This window comes from Pyxicephalus adspersus, chromosome 6 (genome assembly GCF_032062135.1).
Source record: "Pyxicephalus adspersus chromosome 6, UCB_Pads_2.0, whole genome shotgun sequence".
NCBI lineage: Eukaryota > Metazoa > Chordata > Amphibia > Anura > Pyxicephalidae > Pyxicephalus > Pyxicephalus adspersus.
The window spans coordinates 57,431,271-57,457,380 of record NC_092863.1 but is presented as its reverse complement, the minus strand read 5'-3'; the positions used below and the strand labels follow the sequence as shown (position 1 = coordinate 57,457,380).

The window sequence follows — 26,110 nt, the reverse complement described above, 5'->3', positions numbered from 1 at the left end:
TGCAGACCCCTGGACTAGGCATTTGTGTGCGTAAGGACTAACATAGACAAATGTGCACAGTAGATGGCAGCACAGAGGCTTCAATCACTAAAATAGACACATGCTTGCAGTACAGCCAGTGCACTTGTGCCCAATTGGGACGTGAGAATAATCACAATTGTGCATAGTGTAATGGGGTGGTAAATTGAGTTAAGGGGTTTATTGGTTTAATTTGCTGAAATCTCAGGAAGGATGGCACCTTTTTATGGTTGGAAACAAACATTTCCAATAACAAAGTACTTCAAAACCTTTGTTGTGTCACTTTATTTTGTCTTTATGCCTCTATTATTTATTTTCTGTACATTTTTGGGGATTTCATTATGAGAATGGGACACAATTAAGTGGCTGTGACAGTTGGAACTGAGGACTCTAAAAGGGTAAATATCCTGCAGTGTTCAACCCAGAATTTTTTTTTAAGCCGGGTGGGAAGAAATTGTAGGCGTGTGGCAGCCCTATTATTGTGACCTAACTTCTCAGTACCCACCTGAAAATAGCCAGGTGGTCACTGAAAAGTGGGATACAAAAAGTCATCATGTATTTCAGTTTACCAGAAACTAAGCACAACTGGAATGTTTGTGGGCTTTTTTTATTTACTGTATAGTTTTTTTTTCTTACAGTTCAGAATTACAGCTTTTATCTGAGATATACAGATATGTAACCTTATGATACAATATTGTAAATTTTCTTTTTTTTTTTGTTTCCAACCAGCGTTTGCCTTGTGAAGGTTTTAACGATTTTGAAAGTTTGGGCTATCCTGCACATTTTATTGAAGATGAGTTATTGTGTACACTTGGTATAGAGGGCTGGTAAGTTTTTCATTACATTCTTGTAAATGATTTGCCTACAATTGGCAGATTCTAGTTTATCTCCAGGAACATACCTGGTGATTCGCCAAATTAATTTTTAACTTGTTTAATTCCATTTTGTGTGGGGCAGAGACCATCTTAGTTTTTAGCAATGTTTTATTTTTAGGTATTCTGAATTTCTTTTTCATGGTTTTATTTTTCTCTTTAAATCTTTAGGTTTGTAAAATTCTTTCTTGTAAATCACACTGCTGCACACACAAATGACCAACAAGTGTTATGTGTAAAAGAAGGAACCTTTGTTGGAATCAGGAGACTGGCTGTTTAATTCATTACAACAATTTGGAGTTTTCACAAAAAACAAACCATATTTAAATATAATAGATTGCTTGAAAAACACAATCGGGGGATTGCAGTTTTGAATGTGTCTTGAAATTGGGAGTTCCACACCAGGGCTTACTTAATTGGCTTTTATATAGTAATTGTAAAAAAGTTGAAAAACACTATTTCTTTATTTTGCAGTGTTCTCCCCAGACCCCTTTAGCTGGGCGCACCACCCGGCACTTTTCAGCAACCAGCCGGCTGTTTTTGGGTGGTTACTGATGAGCTGGGTCACAATTGGGGGCTTCCATCCACCTACAATTTCTTCCCACCCAGCTTACAAAAATTTCTGGGTTGAGCACTGTTTTGTATCTTTATTTTTCCTTATATTACAGTGTTTCTTAACCTGAGTCCTGTGGAACCCTAGGGTTCCACCAGATTTTGCTCTGGGTTCTTTGAGCAAAGAGCAGTTTGTGACTCTCAGGTCAGTTTACCAGATACCAATAATCTTTGGCTATCTGTAAGAATGAAGTTTTTCCCACTGGCCAGCAATGTAAGAGACATTCTTCATACTGATCACCACATTAATGTACTGAGAGTTGTAGATATAGTAATTACAGCAGGGCTTCCCTGAGGACCTGAAAGATTTTTTAAGGGTTCACCTATGTTAAAAAGGTTGGGAAACTGTGCTATAATGGAAACCTTTACTGAGAGAAGTGTATGACCTGTCTTTGCTAGCCTATTTCTGAAAATGTTAGGTGCCTAAAGCATTGCACCCTTTCAATTTTCCAATCACAAGGGTGCATTCAATGGAAAGGATTCAGACCTGTTTATAAATCCTGTGCACTCAAATATTTGTATTACAGATTTTAGCAGGAAACACAACCTCTAAAATAAAATGCTGTGCTGCTATAATGATTTGGAGGATTTCTTAAGTTAGGATCATAAGGACTGAATCATTTTGTGGTTGTGACTGTAGCATCTTGAAAATTGTGAAGTGGTGCTGGAAAAAAAATTGACCCCTTGTGTGCTTGTCTTAAAAAAGAATTAACAAATCTATTATAGGCTGCTTTAATACAACAAACAGCTGAAGACCAATTTATAATTTTAGGGAGTATTTCATACAGAAGTATTGTGCAAAGAAGATTCTATATTTTATGCGCCAAGAGACCACAATGTCTAAATTTAAGGAGTTTCTCCAAAGACCTGCGAAACAACAAGACATTCTAGAAGGTATGGCTCGTATTGACCATAACTACCCTTTTTCTTTCAGTGCTTAAAAGTTATAGAATAAAATGAAAAATGTACTACTGTTACTTTGCTAACATTATAAAATAGTAATAAGAATGATTTTAAAGATATTCTGTTGTGCATATAATAGGGCTGATTTGCTAAAGCCATAAATACTTACTTCACACAGTAGAATAAAGTGAAGCTTTTTTCTATTCAATAACTCAACCATGCTTTACCCAAACAATATTATTTTACTGCCCTGCACATGCTTGGGTAATCAAAGTGAACTTGGCTTCTTTTTTAGGGAAGCTCAGTAAACATTTACTTTACATTCAAGTGAACAGTGTGTAATGCAGAAAGTAAAAAAGAAGTGTAAAAGTAACTTTTACAGATGGGTATGTTATCTCTTTAAATTATGCTGCAGAAAAGAAGAAATCTTGTGGAGACACTTGTTCAGTTGACAGACCCCCCTAATTCCCAATTCCTGCTGGGTCAGTAGTGCAGTAAAAGGAAATTTCCATTAAAAACAAACACAAACTGACAAAGATCCTAAGGCTACATACACTTGTAATACTTTTGTTGTTGGAAAGGATTTTTAACGATTTTTTCAAGCGACAAAGACTAAAAGAAGAATGAGCGAGCGCTGTACATACAGTTCTATGGGAAGGGCAGGACAAGCGAGTGGCACCCTGCTGTGCTCTCCCCCCCTTCACTTCCATTGCAGACGTTCGCCGCTCCTCGTTCGTGGATCCGCCAGGATGGATCCATGAATGTCGTCGGACGAGCACAGTTCACACTCCAGGTTCTTGTCCGATATCAGCCGTGAAGCCTAATGCATTAAGACCGAGTCCAAAACAAAAAATAATTACAGAAAGTTCCCTTTAAATATTAAAGCACACACTTTTTTTGTTTTTTTTATAGGAGCTGTTCTCATTGATCAATACTGTAACCCTCTAGAAGATGTGAGTTTTGCAGATATTCAAGCACAGATTGAAAATATCTTGGCAAAGGTGAAAGCTTACCTCACTATAAAGAACAGTAGACACCCTAGTCTGTCTCTGCCGGCAGGTATGTATCCTTTTCTGACTGTGTGATGAAAGATATTCTAAAATGCCTGAGCCTCTGTGTGTTTATTTTTCCCTATTCAGTCCTATGTTCCCATCACAAAAACAGACTACCTCAATAAACAAAAGGATTGTGTAGGAAGTGTGGTAAGGTAACACTATTAGCCATTGTTATTATTACTGGTATTATACAGTATTTATATAGCGACAACATATTACGCAGCTCTGTACATTAAATAGGGGTTGCAAATGACAGACAGATACAGACCGTGACACTTGTGGAGGAGAGGACCCTGCCAGAAGATTTTCACCTGATTACAACAACCTTGCATTTAGAGACTAAAGGGTCAATAAAAGTTGCTGTGTATGTATGCAGGCACTTTACACATACACAGGTGACTTTACATAATACTTTTCTTTTTTCTAATAGTTTAGTTTTCTATTAGTTCTAATAGTCTAAACATTTAAAAGCCACTGTGTGCCAACTGTTTATTTCAACAACAATCTTCCCAATAAATTGTGTGTGCAGCACAGTGTTCTCCTCAGCCCCTTTTAGCTGCGCGCACCACCTGGCACTTCAGTAACCACCTAGCTGGTAATGAGTGGATCCTGAAGAGTTGGGTCACAATACAAGGCTGCAACCAACCTACAATTTCTTCCCACCCAGCTTAAAACATTTCTGGATTGAGCACTGTACCATATTGTTTATGCACATGCAGTCTAGATGTCTGCTGCCCTAGCAAACCTAACCTGTTACTCATGTGACTCTGTATATTCCCCCTCTTTATTTTTCCCATAGCAGGCAGATGAAAAGAGTTTGAATAGCACAGAGAGTAGTTTGACATTCCTAGAAGAGCAGAAGTCTACAACCTGCAGTGAGAGAGAGGGGGTTGTACTAGGGCTTTTTGACAATTGCTTATGGAAAGAAAGAATGCTGCTTTTTTGTGCTTTTTCAATTTTTTATTAAGTTAACAGATTCTCTTTAGGAGGTAATATCTCAGAGCCAGTTGTAGTGGGGTTTGTTTTTCTCGACTGAATTTAGGTTCAAGACTGGTTTTATAGAATAGTTTATTTTGGTCCCATCTACACTGTATAAGAGTATGATATATCTTTTCCTCTTTCTGTGTAGGTGTGGGATCATTTATTGAAGACATTGGTCTACAGGCACAGGCTCTGGATGCTCTAAATCATGTCCTCTTTTTTGACTTGAAGTTTAAAGGCAATGTAGCAGATTTCTATAACCCTCTTAACTCATATATGCACCAGGTAGGAATATGAAGCATTTATGTTAGATCTCTTAGTAATTGGAGTTTGTGTAAGCAGAGGTCAGGGATTACACTCTGTTATGTAAAGTGGTGAAAAATGTTTCTATTATAGACATTATGTACTGAGATGGCTTTTACAGTGCCTTTTGGAGAAAACTCTCCAGCAGCATGTTGGCAGATCTGGTTTGGTATTGTAAAACATTTGTTAATTAAACATTTCCTTAGAGAGATTTGGAATTTGTCGTTGCTTTCTGGGTAATAGATTGACTCGCTAGATTAAATATTTTCTGAATCACTGATCTGGAAATCGTAAGCATTTTCTAAAACCAGTAAAGCCAAAAATTTCTAATATAAATCTTGTACAAGTTTACTGTCTCTAGGTATTGAAGCCAGAACTTAGTGCATTGAGGCTGGGCATGTAGCTAATGCAGGATGAGAATCCGCAACTTCAGCCTTCATGTTGGTGTTGTTGACAGGGTCTTAAAAGAATCTGTTTGCCACATGCCTTTCTTCATTTTAGGGTAATCTGACATTATGTGGTGATATTAGATAGAAATGGTGCCTGGCAGAGCTGTAACACTTTTTACTTTTTTCCTAAGGTTCTAGTTGATAGGACAGGCATCCCTATCAGCCTCTCAGTTCTCTATCTCACCCTTGCTATGCACCTGGGAGTTCTTCTTGAACCAGTCAATTTCCCCCATCATTTCATGCTAAGATGGTGTCAAGGTACCCATGGGTAAGATATTTTCCTGTTGTAACTTTGTAGAACATAAGTCTTTGATACAGACTTGTATCAAATGATGATTTTGTCTGAACTGTTAATTTTATTTAAATCTAAAAAACAGAAAACGCAGTGTTTCATGAGGGCAGAGGTACAAACAACATATTTTTTCCATTGCATTTACACCACTTTATATTGGGGACCCCACACAGTTATTTTACAGCCTAGTCAAGAGAAAAAAACGATGAAGCATTTGAAATTGAAACTACGTGCGGCTGTTGGGGAAGTGGCGGGAATTTCAAATTATTTTTTATTGCATTCAATACAAAATAACTGTATTGAATGCAATACAGTGGATTTATATGTCTAAAAGCAGTACATTCATTAAAATGTATTTTACAGTATAATATAATAGTATGAGTATATTATTTATGTATTTTTTTTTAATTTATTATTTTGACATGACATTTGATTTTGTGTTATAATTTAATTTTACTCATACTATTATATTATACTGCATAATTCATTTTCATAAAAAACTATTTTAGAAATATAAATCCATACAGAAATGAACCGCCCAGGAAGTTAATAAACCACTAGACACTGACAAACCTGTGACAAAAAATGTGGAGGTACTTTTTTAACCCCCCTAGCGGTATTCCCGAGTGTGACTCGGGGTGGAAAAAATTGCAAAAAGCGGTAATCCCGAGTCACACTCGGGGTACCTTTGAGGGTCCCTCTTACCTTATCCCCGCGCTCCAGCGGCGATCTCACGATCCCGCTGTGATGGCGGGGCGCTTCTCCGTCGGGGGCGTGGCGGGGCGGGAAATTTAAAAGCAGATTACGGAGTAATCTGCTTTTAAATACCGCCCGGGTCCCCACCACCCCGATGCACGCATCTGCAGTTAGATGCGATGCACCATGCAGGATTTCTGCTTGGTGCATCGCATCTAACTGCAGATGCGATCACCAATAGTAAATCCAGAGGGTGATGCCAGCGGAGATTTCCCGCTGGCAGCAGCCCCTGGATCTACTGCCTGCTCCCTGCTCGCATCACCCGGAGGCTGATCTCCGGGTGATGCGAGCAGGAGAGTGGGCAGCGGGGACATCATCCCCTACTCCCGGAGGCTGATCTCACCCTCTGATTACTATGTAATCTGCTTTTAAATTTTTTTTTAAAGTAAAAACACATAAAAACATGTAATAAAAGTATAAATACACATTGTAGTGCACCAAGCATCATTGCCCAGTGCCCTGATTTACATTTTGCACGCTATTAGCCCTGACCTTGATCTAACCTTTTAATGACTTTTTAATCACTTCCTGAATTGAAGTAAATTTTTTTTTCTAAAATCTGCATATAATTTATATTATTATTTATCAATAATATTGCACCCTTGTTTGGAAAATTTCAGAAGGAAATTTTTGATAAAATTTTTTTTTTGGATAAATTACATTGTTTTGGGCTAATATTTCGTTATTTTTTATAATAATGATTTATAATTATGTATTATTTTATAAATTATGATTCTAATATAATAAATAAATATAATAATTATACCCGGGAGTTAATCCTAAGAATTACAGGCCCACAATATAAACAAAAATTTCTACGCAAAAAAAATAGGATCACTTTTTGCATCAAAAAATGACAGAATTAGAACGCTAGGGAGGTTAAAAAAGGGTCAAGTTTATTGTCTTTTAGACCTTGGGGGAATCGAACTGAAATAAAAAATGCCGGTGGTAAAAAAAAGTCAGTGGTTAGTGGGAATAAACAATATGACCTGAGCAGGTCATTATTGCATGAAGTTTCACACGATGTCCCTTCCGTAATAATCTTGTCTACCTTCCTGATCACTGAGTTGAGTTGTACATGTGCAGTGTCAGCTTTTGTTGGCAGGATACCCTGCACGATACTCTGCATGAGCTGCTAATAATGAAACACTTGTGCACCTGCCTAGGAGTTGTGGTATCCTGTCAATCAAGATAGCTATTTCATTTGGTATTTATTGACATTTAGTACTATAATATCATTTTCCACTCCCGCAGAAGTCCATTAATTACAGACTATGTTTATGTGGATGCATTTGGATCTGGAAAACATCTGACTGCCAAAGAGTGTGAGCACATGATTGGTCAGCCTGTAACAGAGGAGTTTTATGCAGCTGTCAGCACTAAGGAGGTTCTACAACGTATGGTAGGAAACTTGCTCAATCTCGGCAAAAGGTAGGATTCCCACACAGCTCTTCAAAAGTTATTACATGGTTTTCTGTTCTTCACATTGGGCCTGATTTATTAAAGCGAAGCTAGGTTATCAAGCAAACCTGGAACGAATGTCATTTGGAAGTCATTTGCTGTTTTCTACCAAATGTTATGTGTCCTGGACCAGATCTATTTCAGATTAACTGGATCACCCTGATTCACTTGTGAAAGTGTATCCTCTCCAGTCTTGGGGAGCTTTAATAAATCAAGTCTATTGTATTGTATGTAGGTAATTACTTATTACTTATTATTCTTGGTATGTTTTACACATTTGCCTCTTACAGGGAAAGCAAAGATCGCACTTTTATGCTGCTGAGAGTGTCTTTGGATCTGTACTTAGCTATGTATCCAGACAGTGTGCAGCATCTATTGCTACAAGCACGGCTCTACTTTCATCTTGGTATATGGCCTGAAAAGGTAAACCGCAAAAACAAATGTTCAGTGTAACATACCTTGTTTCTGCATACAGCCCTGATGACCTCTATCTTCAGTATAAAACTTAATTCGAAATGCAAAATTTTGGATTTTGAGTTTAGGAAAGAAAATAGGTTTTGACTTTACATGCACATGTGGCTGGAGAACTGTACTGTACAAAAAGGACATTACTTACTAAAACTGAAATCCCACCAAACCCTATTTTCTAGTGTTAATGTTATGGCTGAGATTAAGTAGTGACTGCTAGAGATGTTTGAAATTGTTTGTCAATCATTTTAGCAGCATCAGTTTTTACTGCTTAGTGGATATTGGTAGAATGTCTACATCAAAATATGATCACACAACACCATTTTCAATTTAGTTACTGCCTATTGCCATGCAGAAACCTTCAACAAAAGGCATTGATTATGCACTGCAAGAAATATTTTACTGCTATACTGGTGTGACCAAGCCTGAAATAAAAGATGAAATACATGTGAACCCCACACTGGGTAATGTTGTGATAATATGTCTTTTCAATAGGTCTTGGATATCCTACAGAATATTCAGGCTTTGGACCCATCACAGCATGGTGCTGTGGCTTATCTAGTTCAACATACTCTGGAGCATATAGAGAGAAAGAAGGATGACAGTGTACTTCATGCAAAACTAAGATCCAAGGAGAAGGAAGTGTGTTATTCTGTAGGACTTATTATGAGACATAAAAGGTATTTATATTGCATAGTTAATATTTTTAAATAATGTTGATGGTGTCATTGCAGGGTCTTTTTGTCTGTCTTGTAGTTGCCTCCCAAAGCAAAAGGTAGCAGGGGTACTGGTATATAGTGTTTCACTATATTCAAAAATTCACAAATCTCAGTACATTAGTGTGGTGGTCAGTGCAAAGAAAACCCTTACATTGTTGGCCATTGGGAGGAATGTCACCCTTACAGATAGCCAAAAAAAAACTGAACTGAGAGGCTCACACATTTCTGGAGGAACCCTAGTTGAGAAACACTGTATTAGATTGTTAGTACTAAGATCTTCTGTTATTTACTTTAGCTGTTAAAGTCACAATTCCAAACAATAATGTCTTGGAAAGCTTTATGTCTGCAAGCAGTTCTGTGCCATTTGTATAGACCATTTTACTTGAGGTTATACCCCTTCATAAGGAGTTATGGATGCCATATAGTACTAATGTCCTCTTTATTTATCAATTATTTATTTTTATCAAAAAAGCTCTGGGTAAATATAATCTTTTATGTCTCCCCTACTTATTACAAATGCATTGTGTAAAGTCAGAACACGTAAATATATTGTGTTTCCAAAAATGTGGTTATTTTGACACAAGGATTAGATTAGCATTGACATCTAGACCTAATTTGTATTATGGCACTTCTGGATAGTTCCCAGACACATTGCCAAAAGCATTCTTACTTAATACTCCAAATGAAAGACTTGTCATTGAAATGAATAGACATGTAGCTAATTAAAAAGAGCTAATAGCTAATTGCCATTATATTACAAAAAATAGTTTGTGTAAAATAAAAAACGGTGTTGATCTTTGTGAAGTGGGGAAGGGTTAAAATCCTGCCAGGTTATTTCTAAATGTGTAAAACTGTCTCCTCTCCCAAAACAGGAATAAAACATTGACAGCAATAAAAGCATTGACACTGGATCTAATACTTCCGTATTCTATCCAAAATTCCAACCTTTTCTTATTCTTCTAGATATGGTTATAGCTGTGTAATCTTCAGCTGGGATCCTTTGTGTATGATGCCACCAGATTGGATGGAAAACCTGGATCTTTATAACCTCACAAAAGGAATTAATCAGCCATTTTATAGTGTGCTTCTTGATGATGGGACTTGTAATTATGTCAGTCAAGGTAGGTAAAAAAAATAGTTTTATTGACAGCAAGTATGTATTTTTGATTTGACCTTCTGCCACAGTAGCATTTAAAGAAATTGTGTACATGGTTTTCTTTGCCATGGTCAGGACTGAATCATTTTTTTAGTTATAAATAAATATTAGAAAGGGGCATAGCAGACATTCTTTTAAGAAATATATGCTTGTATTAAATGCATGGAAGTTGTCCAGAAAGACTGGCCATTAGAAAAGCTGGTACATGAAGAACATTACCACTACTTTGTGTATGAAATATGAAATACTGCTCATTCAAACTGAAAAAATACAAACTAGCTGGAATTGCTCATATCTAGTACTGCATCTTACAACACATCTTTAAAGCTTTGCAGCTGAAACTTGGTGTATGTAAACCACCAACTGGTTTAGTAATACTTTAATTTTTTCTTTTTGAATTTTTGTAGAGGACCTTGAACCACATCCATCTCCAGCAGAAATATCACATCCGGATGTATCCCTTTACTTCTCAGAGTTTGCAGGAAATCACTACATTGCAAATAAAGAGCTGCAGCTTCAGTACCCAGAAGATGCTGACTTGATCAACCAGAAGAGTGTTGATAGCCAGCCTGATGCTTCACTACAGGAACCCTGATTTCTGTCATTAAAACTAGCATCTTGTTTTTATTAGATCTACTACTGCTGGCATAGGTATCACACACCTACCTGGTAAGGCTTTCAGGTAACACATGCACTTGTACCGGCACAGAACAGTGCTGTGCATTTCACTAAAAATGATTTGAAGTGACAGAATAAGACAAAGTTACTTCTATAGGAATGGTGCTCCGTGCTCCCTGTATAGGAAGTCGAGAGCCACCTGTTTTTTTAGCTAATATCCTTTAAACATGCTTTTACTTAGCATGCTAAATAGTAACAAATATAAGGTAAAGTAGTATCTCCTTTAGTAAACACAATAACCAGACCCAATTCTGCATATTTAAAGATAAATCAGCTGGAGATTTCAGTATTAATTTATTACCTCTATATTGAAACAACAGTATATTGCACCTGTCTGTGTTTTATTAGGTATTTAAATATGTTTATTAATTGCTCTGTTTTGCACTGATCTATAGTACAGTTTTCAGATCCAAGGCAGTTTATCATTCTTGGTAAATAGTAGAATTTATTTTTTTTATATCTGATTCATCAATGAACCAATGAAACTCAAGCGAACACATTAGTAAGTACAAATACTGAATAATGTGTAAAAGTTCCAGTAGCTTACTAAACATGTGGTTTATAGCCATAGCTGGTGGGAGCGGTAGCTTGCTGGACTTGATGTCTGTTAAGGATGACTGCACAGGATGAGCCTGATTTATTGAAGCTCACCAAGACTGAGGAACATAGACTATATTTGGAGAACCTGAGTGATCCAGCAAACCAGGAATCGATCCTGTCGAGGACAGAAAACGTTTGCCAAATAATAGGAAATTATTTTTAGGAAATATATTCCAGGTTTGCTGGATCACCCAGGTTCTCCCATGATACTCTATCTACCCCAGTCTTAAAGAGCTAAAACAGATCAGCCCTAATGCGTTTATACAATTAGAGGGATCTTTAGCTGTAGTTAAGACATTGGGTATTTGACTGGATACATTTTTACCATGGATTTTGGTGGACAAACTCTGGATAACGTAATTGCATGAAATTGAACAATAGTGTAACAGTCCTTTGTATACAAAGTGAACTAATTTATTGAACCTGAGAGATTAGCATCTCGGGGGATCTGGGAGTTTGCCCAGTTTTAAATTTGGCTTATAAATAAATGGCAAATCCCAATGCTGCAGATCACTGCCTTGTTAGCAGTGTGAAATTGCAACAGGCACTGGACAGTGGATGTACATCAGGTAATGGTAAAATGTTTTATGTGTGATCACATATCTACTTCAGCTTTAGGCCACATGTTCCCTTTCTATTCTGCTTAACCGTGATCAATGTCACATTATCAAATGCCAGCTGGGATTATGAAGATTTCGGTGATACATTTCCAAAATTTCAACACATTTATTACCTGTCAGTTGACATAAAAATATTGCTATTTATATTATACCAAATTTCCCCAAAAAGTCTATTTAAAGTCACATTTAACATTAATCATTTATTTTTACAAAAAAAAGCTTATTATTTATCTTCCTTTTTTTTCCATTTTGAAAGTTGAGAATGAATTAGGCCGTAGTGGAGATTTGTTTTTTTAACACCTTTTGCAAGTTTTTCTGCTTATTGCCACTTTTAATAAGTGATAACTTAATGATATTGTTTATTTAGGAAAACATCCATAATTAAGTGCTTGTTTGTTGAGCTCCCTGCTGCTAAGGTTCTACCACATAAGCCAACCAGAAACGTTTCCCCCATTGCATTTTATAGTACCCCATTCTTAGAGAGAAGGTTGTGTGTTGTGCAATTGTGCCAAAATTAGTTTTTTTTTTTTTTTTTTTAAAAAAAAAAAAAAAACTTGCAACAATGTAAATTTACAAAAGACTGATTAGGACTTGGACCATATATACAACTTCATTGCACAAAATCATGGGAACACATCTACTTTCTATTTCAGAAATAAAAAATTGAGCTCCTATAGCGGTGAATAGTTATAGAATTGTTCTTATCAAGTTAAAATCCTGTTGTGGTTAAGTGTTTTAAGAGTGTGTTATCAGTAGTGCTTTCTTTTTTCATTGCTGACCTCATGGTAGACATGTTTAGGGAATGTGATCTTAAACTCCAATGTCCTGTATCAGCTGCCCATACAGCTGTCCATTAAAGTTGTGACACTATTAGGAATGTTGTTGAAGAGAGTGAAATCCCAAAGAGGCTTTGATATGGACCTATCTGTACCAAAGGCCAATTTGCTGCTGCAGTGTCAACAAATACACAGTATGAGCACATACAGGACTACAGTAGGAGTAGGTGTCAATGTTTTATTCTATTTTATGATATAAAATACACTAAACCCTAATTTCTCCCATTTCTTGCACATGTTACCATTTTGTATAGTTTAAAAGCATTGTTAAGTTAGGTCCATACCTGTTTTGTAGATCTTTAATCAGAAATGCAAAAAACACACTTAATAGCATTTAAATAGGTGCAAGATCAATGTCACCTTAAGGGCCTGTATATGCAGACCAGATCATACACCTTTGGGGAAAAGAAAACTGTTGTATATACTTTAGCTCTATTGCTTCCATCAGTATTCTGTTAAAAGCAGAATAGGGTTATGTTTACACACTTAAATGCAAAAAATCCAGAGAAGCAATTCTCTGCAAACAGTACTCTCACTATCGTGTATGTCGGCACTCTCACTATATTCTTGCTGCATGTCATACAGTTACAACTAATATTGCTCTTCTGTGATGGGTAAACTGTTTATGTTACGTGTAGTATGTTACTAGATAAGATTTTAAAATTGATCACCTTTTTCCTAACTTTAGAGGGTGGAGAAGGACCTCAGACAAGTCTATACTGTTTTTGGTCCAATTAGGAATGTTTTTTTTTCCTCAATTGCTGTCCTTAATATTTGTTGAGAGGAGGGAGAGGAGAGGGAAGGGAGAGGAAATAAGCAGAGTTGTCCTAGTGAAATAACAGAAGCTAATCGAAATTCCAACCTTTCCAAACACTATTGAAAACTTAAAAGGTATGCCTGGAGTTTGACTTAAAAGCCTTCATAGGTAGACTCATTGAGGCTGCCATTTCTGACGGGCTGAAAGTGATAGCGCACATAATATCATTCTGGCCTTATGCCTTAAAGATACAATAGCCTTGCAAGGGGGCTCCTCCTGCAAGAGTTAAATGCGTATATAAAAATTAAGAACACTATTCATTACAATATTATTCACTCCTGCAGGATCCTATTCTCATGCAACTTGTCCCATACAACTTCTTTTCTAAGGCGCTCCATGCTGCTGTCACAGGTTCTGATGTCTGATAACAATACTAGGGGCCCAACCACAAACCAGAGCTTTAAATACTGACCTGAGGGAAAAAAAAACTATGCAGTCACTAATGAAGCCAGAAGGGTCTTTATTACAGCCAGTCTGTTTCATTTTCAGGATCTCAACAATGGCAGCCTCTGTGTTTATCTTATGACAGGTTTACTTTAAGACAAAAAGTAAATTTGAAGCTGCCTATGTGACTCTGAGAACTCAATAGGTAACATACTGTTTGTGTCACTTATTTTTGCCATCATGGGCATAGGTGCTATTTCAATTTGTATGTCAAAAATAAACATTGGTAAATGTCCAGAATTAATAAACATAAAATCTCTGCTCTCCATTTTTAACTCTGTTTGTGATTCCTGTCTTGTGATCTCTGTCTGTTATCATACTTTATCTTGTTTTCCACATACATTGGGCCTGATTTATTAAAGCTATCCAAGGCTGTAGAGGATCCAGCAAACCTGAAATGGATTTCTTCAAAGTCATTTGCTAGAAAATCTTTTGAATCCTTGATTAGATTCATGCCATTCCTGGATTGCCCAGCTTTACTGATGAAAGTGCATCCTCTCCAGCGTCAGCCCCTTTGTGTGTGGGATAATATATATTATGCTATCTCATTTTCTTTTGCCTAAGTCAATCCAATGGTGATTCCATCTCAACCTTGCCAAGGTTGTGTGATTTAGGAACGCAAGTTTTTAAATTGTTTTACAACCTGTAGTGTCTGGTGGCTTTCGCAAGGTGGCACTGCAATAACGAAGCAACATATAGGAATGATATTTGATGGATGTATGTATAAAGATGTATGTTTTATATTGGTTTCTTTCCTTTAATTATCATATCAAGAAGTTTAAAATGTTTTTTTAGCATGTATGGTAAGTTTGTAGTCATTGCATTTGGTGTTCACTTTTGAATTACACAATCCAAATGAGATAAAATACACTGTAAATAGATACCTTCATGGTTCATACGTGCTGAAACCAAATGTGGCGCAAAAATCAAGTGTTATGTTAAGAAATCTCCCCAGCAGCAAAAATAAACGTGATGGAGGTTATTAACCCTTCCAAGTTAGAGTGCAAAAAAAATCATATTTGACTGGTTACCTGAAAATATATTATATTTTTGTTCTTGGGTTTAGATATTCTTTAAGTACATGCTTAGTGAAATTTGATAAGAAAGAATGAAATAAATTTGTTACCAGAAATTTAGGGTTATAGTATGGTATTTATAGTATGCAGTTTATAGGGCAGCAAATGAACAGTCCGTTCTTAAAGATGTGTTGGAAGCTGAAAAAAAAATGGGCAAGCTTTAGGATCTGTGCAGTTTTAGCAAAGGACAACTCAGTGTATGTTCAAGTTGGCAAGGCTTGTAGTGTGTTCCAGTATGCAGTAAATAATACCTACCAAAGTGGTCCAAGGAGGGATAACTGGTTAACCAACAACAGGGTTACGGGAGCCCAAGGCTCATTCATGTGTGTGGGAGGAGGAAGCCAGCCCATCTGGTCCAATCTCGCAGAGAGTTTCTTTTGTATAATTTCTCTTTATGCAAGAAGGATGTCAAAATTCACGGTGATGTACCTGTATACCAGAATGCCGATACTGACCCCTGTTCACTGACAAAAGTTCCTACAATGGACACGTGAGAATAAGAAATATGCTAAGGAGCCATTAAAAAAGGTGGCCTGGTCTTACAAATTAATGTTTCTTTTAGAGCATGTGGAAATGAAAATATGTGTTCACTGTTTACCTTGCAATTGGAAGAGGACAGGTCAGCTGGAGCAGTGTGACTTAAAGTATCTGGTAATTATTGACCAGGTAGCACAAAACAGTACCTTCAGAAGTCTTGCCTTAATCTTAAAGTCGAAAAAGTAGTTTAAAAATTTGTGGTCAGAGAAGGTTTTATTGCAGAAAGGGTCAGGCGATGTCCCTTCTGTAATCAAACACACTGACCTACCTGATCTCCCTTTAAACCATCACAATTGGCACATCCCGGTTTCCTGTTTCTGTGGCTGCCGGAACTGAATAAACGGACGCGCCTGCATGGGAGTTACGTCCTTCTGGCCCAACCAATCAAGATGACCAAATAGGAGAAGAAGGAGGAAGATGGTGGTGCCTGCAACGTAATGGGAGACTGTTGAGTTCAATACACAAAATATTTTCATTTCAGGAATGATCCTGTACTTTAAATAATGAAAAAGTATGACCAGGAATATTAAAATAAAATCCACTTTAAATACAAATGTGAAAGGCCCACCCGGTACTCAAGAGCTGACCTGCTATACTGGTATGTATCTATGTGTTGGCTCAGGAAAGCAAAAGTAGAGGTCCTGAATCTCAAGTAAAATTCAAGCCAAACTGGACCCCAGGCATATGGAAGCCTTTCATTAGGCATGTGGGTACTGCCTTCTCCCATATTTGAAACGTGCCCATATTTTATTCAATACCAGGCAGGTAGTTATGGAAGAATGACTTAAAAAATACAACTACACCCTTTTAAAACCTGATAATCTAGATTTTCCATCTAAATAAGAAGTGCAGGCATTAGTGAGATCCATGTAAAAAATATTTGTGTATGTCCCCTAGCCCCAGCATCTTTGTTTTTCATACCTGCTAACTAGTTCAAAGAAATGGTTAAAAAAAATACTAAAGCTTAAAAATGCATAATACACCATTTATCATTATTAAAAGTTGTCTCAAAAAGTTATTTTTTCATCTATCCCCTGCTGCATCTCCTTCAAGTTAAAAAAAACAAAATCAAGGCAGCCATTAAACATGATTGAGGGATAATATATACCTTCACTTCTTCCTAGTGTGTATGCCAACCTTATTAGGATGATGATTCATTTGGGACCTGTTCAGGTTCTATCACATACTTTGCTTAATTATACAGCCTTATATTATAATTACCTGTTTGCGCTGTCTATTTGGATACTCAAAGTATAATTATGGTAAATTATGCAGGGTAGGGGAGCTTATCCTGCAGTTTTTAATCTGATAAATAATTATTTGAGCTGTTTTTTTAGTTACAAGTAATATTAATTATGTTTAGGCTATATATTTACATATAATTATAACTTAATATTTTAATATGTGCATGCATATGTTTGTGTATACACTCACCGGTTACTTTATTAGGTACATCAGTTAAACTGCTTGTTAATCCAAATAACTAATTATCTGTGGCAGCAACGTGCAATGTAGACATTGTCCAGATGAACTGCTAAAGTTTATTACCAAGCATTAAATTGGGGAACAAAGAAGATTTAAGTGATTTTGAATGTGACATGGTTGTTGGCTTCAGGATGGCTTGTCCAAGTATTTCTGAAACTGTTGACCTGCAGGTATTTTCATGCACAGCCATCTCGAAGGAATTACAGAGCATTGTTTGAAAATGATAAGAATATTCAGTAAGCAGCAGTTCTTTAGGCTAAAATACCTTGTTGATGCCAGAAGTAGAAGGAAATGGCCAGAATGACTAATACAAAGACAACAGTAACTCAAAAAAACACTTTTTACAACTGGAGAAGGCCAATATCCTAGGTTTTCTAATAGGTGCCCATGTCTTGGGCCTAGAAAATGACTATAAACACGTTTCTTTCTTCCTTTTCATTACATGGTGGCAAGAGAATTAGCAGTTTATGGGAAATCATAGCAATATATTAGGCTAGAACTGGTAAGCTGCAGTATATTTTTTTGCTCCAGAATTTTTATATATATTTATATATACGAAAATGGAGGGGTTTCTGAAGGACTAAAGCTTGCAATTGGCTCAGCATGCATTAAGGTCCTCAGGGCGAGTGATTACAAACTTTCACATACTTCCTCCCGTGCATCATGTGGTTTTGTGATATGTTACACATGATTTATCAGCTAGCCGCATTTTGTTTTCTCTTTCCGCCTTCCCAGTCATTTGGTGTAGAATTGCAAAATTATCCAGTTTTTAAAAATAGTTGCTGAATTAGTTAAACAATGTTGTTCTACTGCCTTACAGTATGAGTGAATAAGTCTTATTGTCTTGTATCTGTAAATTGCAATAGGCCTACATCACAAAGCTTTAATACCAGCGTAAGACACTCAGCTATGTGACTAAAAATTTCCCATTTTATTGAACTAAAGATAACAGCACCTTCATGAGAATATATAACGTAGTATGTTAGTTTTGTGAATTGAGCTTTAAGATTTGAGAGCAGTCAATTAATGCACGCAAGTAAGATATGCCTAAAATTGATAGATTGTCTCAACTAAATTTGGAAGGATCATGTATGCTTCTCTACCTTAACAACTACTTTAGTTTAATTTATTCCCGTACAGCAATGTCACCTCTAGTTCTCTATTTATGAGATTTCTAGGAGTTAGTAAAGAATAGCAGGTCACATTCCCATGAATATTATATCATGTACGGTCCAGAGGTAGTTTGACAATGGTTTTGAACTTTTGCTATGGGCATAAACACAGCTCTCCTCAAAGCACTAAAACTGAGAATGGCCAGGTAATATGATAAATTGCAATGGCTTTGGGAGCCAGAACCACACCCTAACACTGACACACTAGGACTCTGCTAGCTCTCTAACCCGTTCTTTAGGTACTTTCAATAATCTTTAAATGAAGGGTAGTAGCTGATGTGGACAAGCCTAAATTTAATTTATTTCTTTGTCTTTTGTGTTTATCATATATGGGACTAACCTCCCTAAAGGTGATTCAAGAAATGTGCAAAGCTTTTCTGGCAAATGCAGTGCTCATACGCCTTCATAAAAATCACATTTACTTACAGTTTTGTTTACTACATACTGCTGTTTGTCTACATTTATGTTAAAATTATTTTTTTTGGACACACTATAAAATCCTTTTCTTGTAGTTTATTCAAGAACAAAGGAAGCCTTAAACCTGCTGCCTACAAAAGGACTGGACACTGTCAAACAATGAAACAGTAGGTCAGCCCCAGATAGTAGCAAAGCAGTACCAAGAGGGGTGAATATTGCCTCTCAATGAACTCCTGAAAAAATGTTTTACAATTGATACAAGAAATTCTTTTTTGTTTTTCAAATATTGAGAGTCCGAATCTCTACCTTTTGGGACATCCAAAAACTGTCCAAAAAATGGATGAGCAGCACAGCAAACAACTGCTAACAGGCCAAAGAAAAGAACTGGTGACTGCCTACAGCTTAAAGAGAAGCTATGCCTTGGTACCACATGAGTTAAAAACATGCACCTGGTGGAGTTACTTCATCTAAAAAGCTCAAGAAGTAGATCTAGTAGCACACGTGGATGATGATCTGTCTGAGCCACTAGAAATGGTGGAACAAAAAGCTGGAGCACCTTTTGGGTTCCTTCCAGGATCAAAAAAGCTAGTCAGTGTTTCTAAAAGGGGCAGTGGCTTAGAGATAAACTTGCACAGGTCGAACATTCTTTCTGATGAAATGATGTTGAATAGAGTGACCATGACCTTGTTCAGGTGAAAGGTAGAAACTGGGCCTTAACACCACCTTATCCCTATGAAAGACCAAAAAGATTTATTTGCCATATAGACCAAGTTAAGATATCTGCCTTTCAGGGCAGATGGGTGCAAAGAAAACCAAATTGTGTGTGAGAGTAGAGCCGGGAAAATCTCTAATTGCATTCTAAGTCCATGACTTTCTCCTCTGACAGCTGAAGGGGGAAGGAAGAAAGACAGTGAGGTTTCTGTAACACAACCCTCCTCCCCGCCCCCTCCAGCTGTCAGAGTAGAAAGCCGTGGACTTAGAATGCAAGAAAGGCAGAGAGGAAGGCGGTGTTATGTTACAGAGAACTCACTGCCTTCCTCCTCAGTTTTCTCACATTCTAAGTTTTCTCCTCTGACAGCTGAAGGGGGTGGGAAGGAAGGCAGTGTTACAGAAGCCGCACTGTCTTCCTCCCCGTCCCCTTCAACTGTCAGCAGAGAAAACAAGTCGCAAGTTGAGTTGCAAATCACTGGGCAAAACCCCCAAGTCGAGTTGCAAGTCATTCATTAGGCGACTTAGGTCGAAATGCAGTCCAAGTCACGTGACACAAGTTCCATCCTCTTCTAAAATGCACCTTCTTCTAGAAGTCTTCCCAAGTGCATACGAAATTTGCATGTGCTAGTCAGGAGCAGTGGAAATCAGTGGAGAACCAAATGGGGTGTTTTCTTTCCTCAGAGACATATGCACCAACCTGAGGCACATGCAAAAAATGCAACAGCCTTCAGAATATCATCACAAATAAAATAAATGTAAAGTTACAGCCATCTGCATTCAATAAGCAAAAGATCAACTGCTGCAGTGGCTAGATAAATTTTAGGGGATTTTAGTGAAGTTCAGGAATGAGCAAGAACGGAGCATCTTCCTGTGGTATGGTAAGTACTTTGGTATAGTAGATGTAACTCCATTTCTGCTGTTTAGCATATTGACACATTATAGCAGACTGTCCCTGTAATCTGGGCATGATCTTCTTTCAGGTGTGCATTTTTTGGCCATATTCACTGGCTGCATTGGGTATATGTAACCCCTGCTACTTCAATAGGAATGGAATCATGGTGAACATATACTCAGAATATATATATTCTAAATACATTTTAGCTTATGTATAGAGTTATGTTTCAGAGTTCAAAAATGTGTTGATAATCCATGCTTGATCCATTTTTATTCACCACCAGTTATTGAAGCACATTAGGAAATGTATTAAAGCAGCCAAGTTTAGTCACCCTCCACTCATTCATTCAAATCTACCACATTTTTTTTACCAGCACCTATAGCCCTGATGAAACAAAATTTCTGTACCCCCAGAAATACTTTGGCCTGTTACCTTTGAACTGCTATAATCAAATAAATACCATTGGACTACAAAACCATGGGCGTGGAGTTTTTTTTCTGTACCATGTCTTGGAATTCCAACTCTAATCACAGAATAGGTAATAGATAAATGTACACACCATTGATCTATATGTAGGTTTTTTATAATCCCATTAAGTGCAAAAAAAGTATTTTGAGCTGTAGAATACACTGGGCCAATATGTTCACAGACTTACAAGAATAAACAATTGTTCAATGTGATGCTTGTAAAATGATAAACACTATTTTTGTTGGGCCACTGGAAATTCTAATAAAATATTAAATAATAAGAATAATAATAAGATAATAATAATTAAATAATAAGAAAAACCTGAAAATTGTTCTGTTCTGCCACAGGGAAATAATAACAAGGAAATAACAGAGTATATATTGTCTGGGCAAATGTTTTTCTATAGTCTAAGTCCAATGCTTAAAATGTATATCAGGATTTGTTATATTAAAGTGGTACTTGTTTTTTTTTTTTTTTTCCTTTGCAGTACAGTACAGTCTATTATTTTACGAGTAAATTGCATATTGCTGTGTAAGATTATCACTGAGCAGTAGTAATTATTTACTCAAGATGTTTTCCAGGTTTCCAGACTGTCTAGATAAGATGACTACAAACAAATGTTTCCATTATTGTAGTTAAAATATTTTGCCCTGCCCAAGCCAAACTCTTGAAAAACTCCACCCAACATGAAAATCTCAGCAGCTCAGGCATTTATTATAACTCACAAAATACTCCCTATAGAGGTATGTGCATGTCCGCAGCCTACAGATAAGAACCACTTATGACCTGTAAAGAGGAGTTTAAAATAAGACTCTTTATTGCAAAAGGCGATATCCATTCTGCAATAAAAAAAATGTCTAGCCCAATTTTTATTTAATTAAACTCACATGTACTCACGTTGGCGCCACCTTCTTCCCCTAGTTTTGTGGGATTTGGATCTTCCGCTGTCTTAAATGGCCAGGCCAGAATGATGTAACTTCCCTGAATGTTTGTGGGAGTTCATTTATTCCCAGCAGCCAGGGGACAGTCATTATCATAACTTGAACTGTACATAAGCAGCTCACTGTACACCGAAAAAAAGATTGTGAATATGTTTATTTTATGGAAAGAGGAACATCACATGTCCCTTCTGACATAATTAACCCACCTGATCAATATTTATTTTAGGATGATGCTTCTGTTTGTGCATTGATAAGGAAACAGATTATCAATCCTCAGGGTATAGTTTCTACCTCTAAATGCATATGAATATGATATAGGAACTTGTAGCTTTCTCAGTCTCTCCCACTACACTATCAGTGAATAAATGTCAGTAGCTGACAATTGGTAATTCTTCTCTCACAAACACAGAATCAACAAACCGATTAGTGCCTTTACATACATAGTTTAGACCATGGATTAAGCTGTTTTTCTAATGTGCATGATGTGCATGGATGATGTCATGAATGCATATTAGGTATTATTGCAAGCTTTCTATATGCACTAGTTCTAAATTTAGAGAAGGAAGGACCAGTAGAATAAAGTTTGTTCTTTAAATACTGAGTCTGTTGACTTCATTATGACTTTGAAGGTGAAACAATTAAATCACATAAAGCTTAATTATATGAATAATGCCATATGGATTAAACTGTGTCTGCAATGGGCAGCACGTTGTAAAAAGCCAAGAAACCAATTTAAGCATTTTATATCTCTGAGTACTTATATTTTGGCTTCAGTCTCTCCGGTCCCTCATGATTTTTTGTTTCTTCACCTGACCAAGTTACCAAATGCAATAAAAATGCATATTTTTACAATGCTAGAATAAATGTATTTTGATATTCTATAGTAATGGTAAGAGATCTAGTTTTTAATGGACATTTATGTATGTTTTTTTACAAAAATATGTTACAGGGTTTTAAATTGCTTAACTTTTATGTAACAATGAACCACTCCCATTTGCTGCTGTTTGGGCTGGTAAATACCCCATTTGTTTAGAAAGAAGAATAATATCTGTTGAACTTGTCAGTTCTGAGCTGTCATGTGTCCTGTGCACATTTCCTTAATTTCTGACAGATTAAGTGATTTTCCTGCACTTGCATGGGGAAATGTTAATGTTCTACATGAAACTTCAGTTGTGTCAAGTCAAAGTTTTGCATGCATTTGTACAGTAAACACCAATTTTTATTATTTTTATTTTGAATACAGTAGGAAGGAGGTAGACAGTTTGTTGCAGAATTGCTGTTTGCATCCTAGCTAAGAAGTTTCACCCCTATTATTTGTCCTGATGATTATTGTCACTTAAAACATTTAGGGAAAGCCAACATTTTGAGTTATCAGAGCACCAAATATGTTCACTTTGGAGTGGATTAATTTTAGGTAGTAAAAAAGAAGCTGGAGGTAGAATTAGTGTAAGGTTAAACATAACTGGTGCTGGGGAAAGGGTAGAAGTTAGGGTCCATGGGTGCTTCCAGTCAAAGGTTTTTGGGACTGATAGGTCAAACGCCAAATACCAGTGATGGTTTTATGGTTTCATGCAACTTAAAATACCATAACATTGCTCTATGGTCCCTGTCTGAGTTTCGGCATATGATTGTTGAAGGAAGAAGGGGTGGCTTTTAGACTACAAGCACAAACATACCTGGAAAAAATCGTTATTATATTAACAATTGCAACTTTTAAGGTTTTGTATTTGCAATAACATTAATAAATGTGGGTTTAGTTTTTGGCTTAGCAGAATAACAACTTTACCTTAGGGGCCATAGGGATTACCTTAGGGATTAAACATGTTCTTTCATTACACTGATTTCCATATATTACAGAAAAAAAAATAATTTACTTCACAAGTCAGTAAATGAACAACACATAAACATTTATCATTGAAAAAAAGAAGATATTATGTTTTACAATAGGCACATAGTTTGAGTTATCATTTCAAAGTTTCCCCTAAAGTAATATTTTTATATGACTTTAACATTTTTACAAGCTTTACCTCTATATTGTTTTATCAAATTTAGATCATTAGAGAATGAGTCAGCCAGATCTAGATTTTGAGAAGTAACAGATAAGCTTAACTACCATTTACCACAGCAGAGCCAGAAGCAGAATATTGCTTCCCTTCTGTATATATGAATTTGATAACTGCACAAACAACTGTACAGTAAATTTAATATGTAAGACTATATATTTTCTTTAATTTGCATTGTTAGTATGTGCTAAAATAGTGCAGACAGCTACTACATAATAGATATACAGTAATTCTGCAACATCTTTTACTTTCATTTCTTATTATTCTTAACCTGCTTCCTTACACAGAACAGTTAATAATTATCTTCTGGACCTAGCTGTCTGTGTAAATTGTCAGTACATTATGAGGTTCTTTAGGCTTTATTGCTATGTACACTGAAGCTGATGTCTTTTGAACACCCAATACCAAGTTGGCTGATTGGTCACTCATAGGTATAAGTAGAGAACAAAAAACTTCCCTGGTAAAACAAAAAACATACAAATATCCTAGCAGAGATGTGTTCCACATTCCACTGCAAATTTCAGGGCAATCTGTTCACCTCTAACTCCCAAAAAAATATGAAATAAGTTGTTTTCCCTTGCAGGGGTCACCATCCATCAGATTAGTAATACATATTTCAGTCTCCTTCCCAGTGGACCCAAACTGTGCAGACCTTCTCCCTACTCACAGGCTTCACACACCTCTATTTCCTACAATCCCCATACAAGTTGTTAGTCTGAGCAGCCTCAGACTATAACTTCCCAGCCTCAAAGATACACTGCCTTTTACCATTAGCCAGGTGCTCTGTAGACAGCCTTAAACCCACAGTGCCACACTTACTTCTGTACTTCTTACTGCCTTATCCGGGCTCTTTATACCTTTTCCCAGGTGAAAATGATAAAAAAAAAAAAACATTGAAATATTTTGGCATCCAGCTTTACACTTCTCACTATGCTACAATACACATCCAATTTTCATATGATGTATATGGCTACCTTGTAGAACCTAAAGTATCTATGACTGAGCATATTTAATGATTGGTAAGGAATAAATATCTGGTCTTAAACAGATCACCAAAATAGAATCATTGTACATTGTATTAACAGAAGCATTCTGTTAAGAATAAATATCTGGTCCTAAACAGATCTCCAAAATAGAAGCATTGTACATTGTATTAACAGAAGCATTCAACCTTTCAATAAGAACAATCTATTTTCAGTACAGTACATTGTGTTTTTATTCAAATGTGCATAGGTATCTGTCCCAGTAGACATACAAACTGAATTTCTTTCCACAGGCATATAAACACATCAAGGTCAATTTAATGAAAAGCGAATTACCCTACCAGTTAATTCATAAAGTGTGGAAGGAAACAGGAGTCCCAGAGGAAACCATGGGTGATATTAACTTAAATCACATCATCTAAGGTCTGGCCAAAGAATACAACATTCACTAATATGGATTATAATGGAAGCAGGAAGCTAGAACACACGATATGCAATATTTTGTAATATGATCAGCAATAGCTGGGCAATGTTACCGTTGTTGCACCACTGTTATTTTCCTCCTCATACTTCTGCACTGTCAGTGCCGATGCTAAGATGTAATTATTTGGCTTCATTTTTTCTGTGTATATATATATATATAATTATGTATATCCGGTGCGTCAAAGGCTGAAGAAGAAAAAGGTGAAGTAAAGGCTAAAGCGACAGAAGCTGCAGATGAATATATGGAAGCTTCTAAGAAGCCTGGGGACTCTTCTGAAGCCCCAGCTGAAAAGATTGCCTCGTCTACAACCTCAGCTGTTTCTGAACCCCCATCACAAGAGTCCAAGCAATCAATGTCTGAAGAAACTGAAACTGCAAAACCTTTAGCTGAAGAAACTGCTCCTGTACCAACTGAGGTTCAGAATGCAGAAAATATCACTCTGGAAGATGCTCAGGTGTGAACTGGGATTGAAACTGATAGAAGTGTTCCTGTGTTGGCTGGGGGAAAGTTTCCTCTTGTTGAAGTCCAAGCTAAAGGATGGGATACTGTTTCAGCTGAGACAAAAGAACAGCCTGAAGGGCAGGAAGAAGAAGCTGAGCCAATGGTGGCTGAGGACGGAGATGTTGAATCCGAAGATGAAGAGAATGAAGAGACAAAAGAGAAAGTGGAAAAAGTTGTCAATCTGCAACTGGGCTTCCCCCACCAGTAGAGTAGCAAGCAAGATAGTGCCATACCTCACTTCACACAGTCTACTGAAGTCATAGAGAAGATAGTGTCTCTACTTTCAGAACAGTTGGAAAAAGCTGCAAATGAATCCACTGAGAAAATTCAGAAGGAA

At 36.7% G+C, this 26,110-nt stretch overlaps 1 protein-coding gene across 1 annotated transcript in view; it reads left to right on the top strand.

The window, feature by feature from the left end:
• The window catches only part of FBXO21 (F-box protein 21), a 16,243-nt gene extending 1,929 nt beyond the window's left edge, over positions 1 to 14,314 (top strand). Inside the window, exons 2-11 of the mRNA XM_072415947.1 lie at positions 748 to 845; positions 2,275 to 2,396; positions 3,318 to 3,464; positions 4,590 to 4,726; positions 5,325 to 5,461; positions 7,496 to 7,672; positions 7,993 to 8,125; positions 8,666 to 8,850; positions 9,853 to 10,010; positions 10,453 to 14,314. Coding sequence (XP_072272048.1) covers positions 748 to 845; positions 2,275 to 2,396; positions 3,318 to 3,464; positions 4,590 to 4,726; positions 5,325 to 5,461; positions 7,496 to 7,672; positions 7,993 to 8,125; positions 8,666 to 8,850; positions 9,853 to 10,010; positions 10,453 to 10,640 — 1,482 coding nt within the window. The 3' untranslated portion in view covers positions 10,641 to 14,314. The remainder of the gene's footprint in view (positions 1 to 747; positions 846 to 2,274; positions 2,397 to 3,317; positions 3,465 to 4,589; positions 4,727 to 5,324; positions 5,462 to 7,495; positions 7,673 to 7,992; positions 8,126 to 8,665; positions 8,851 to 9,852; positions 10,011 to 10,452) is intronic.
• The last annotated feature ends 11,796 nt before the right edge of the window (positions 14,315 to 26,110 follow it).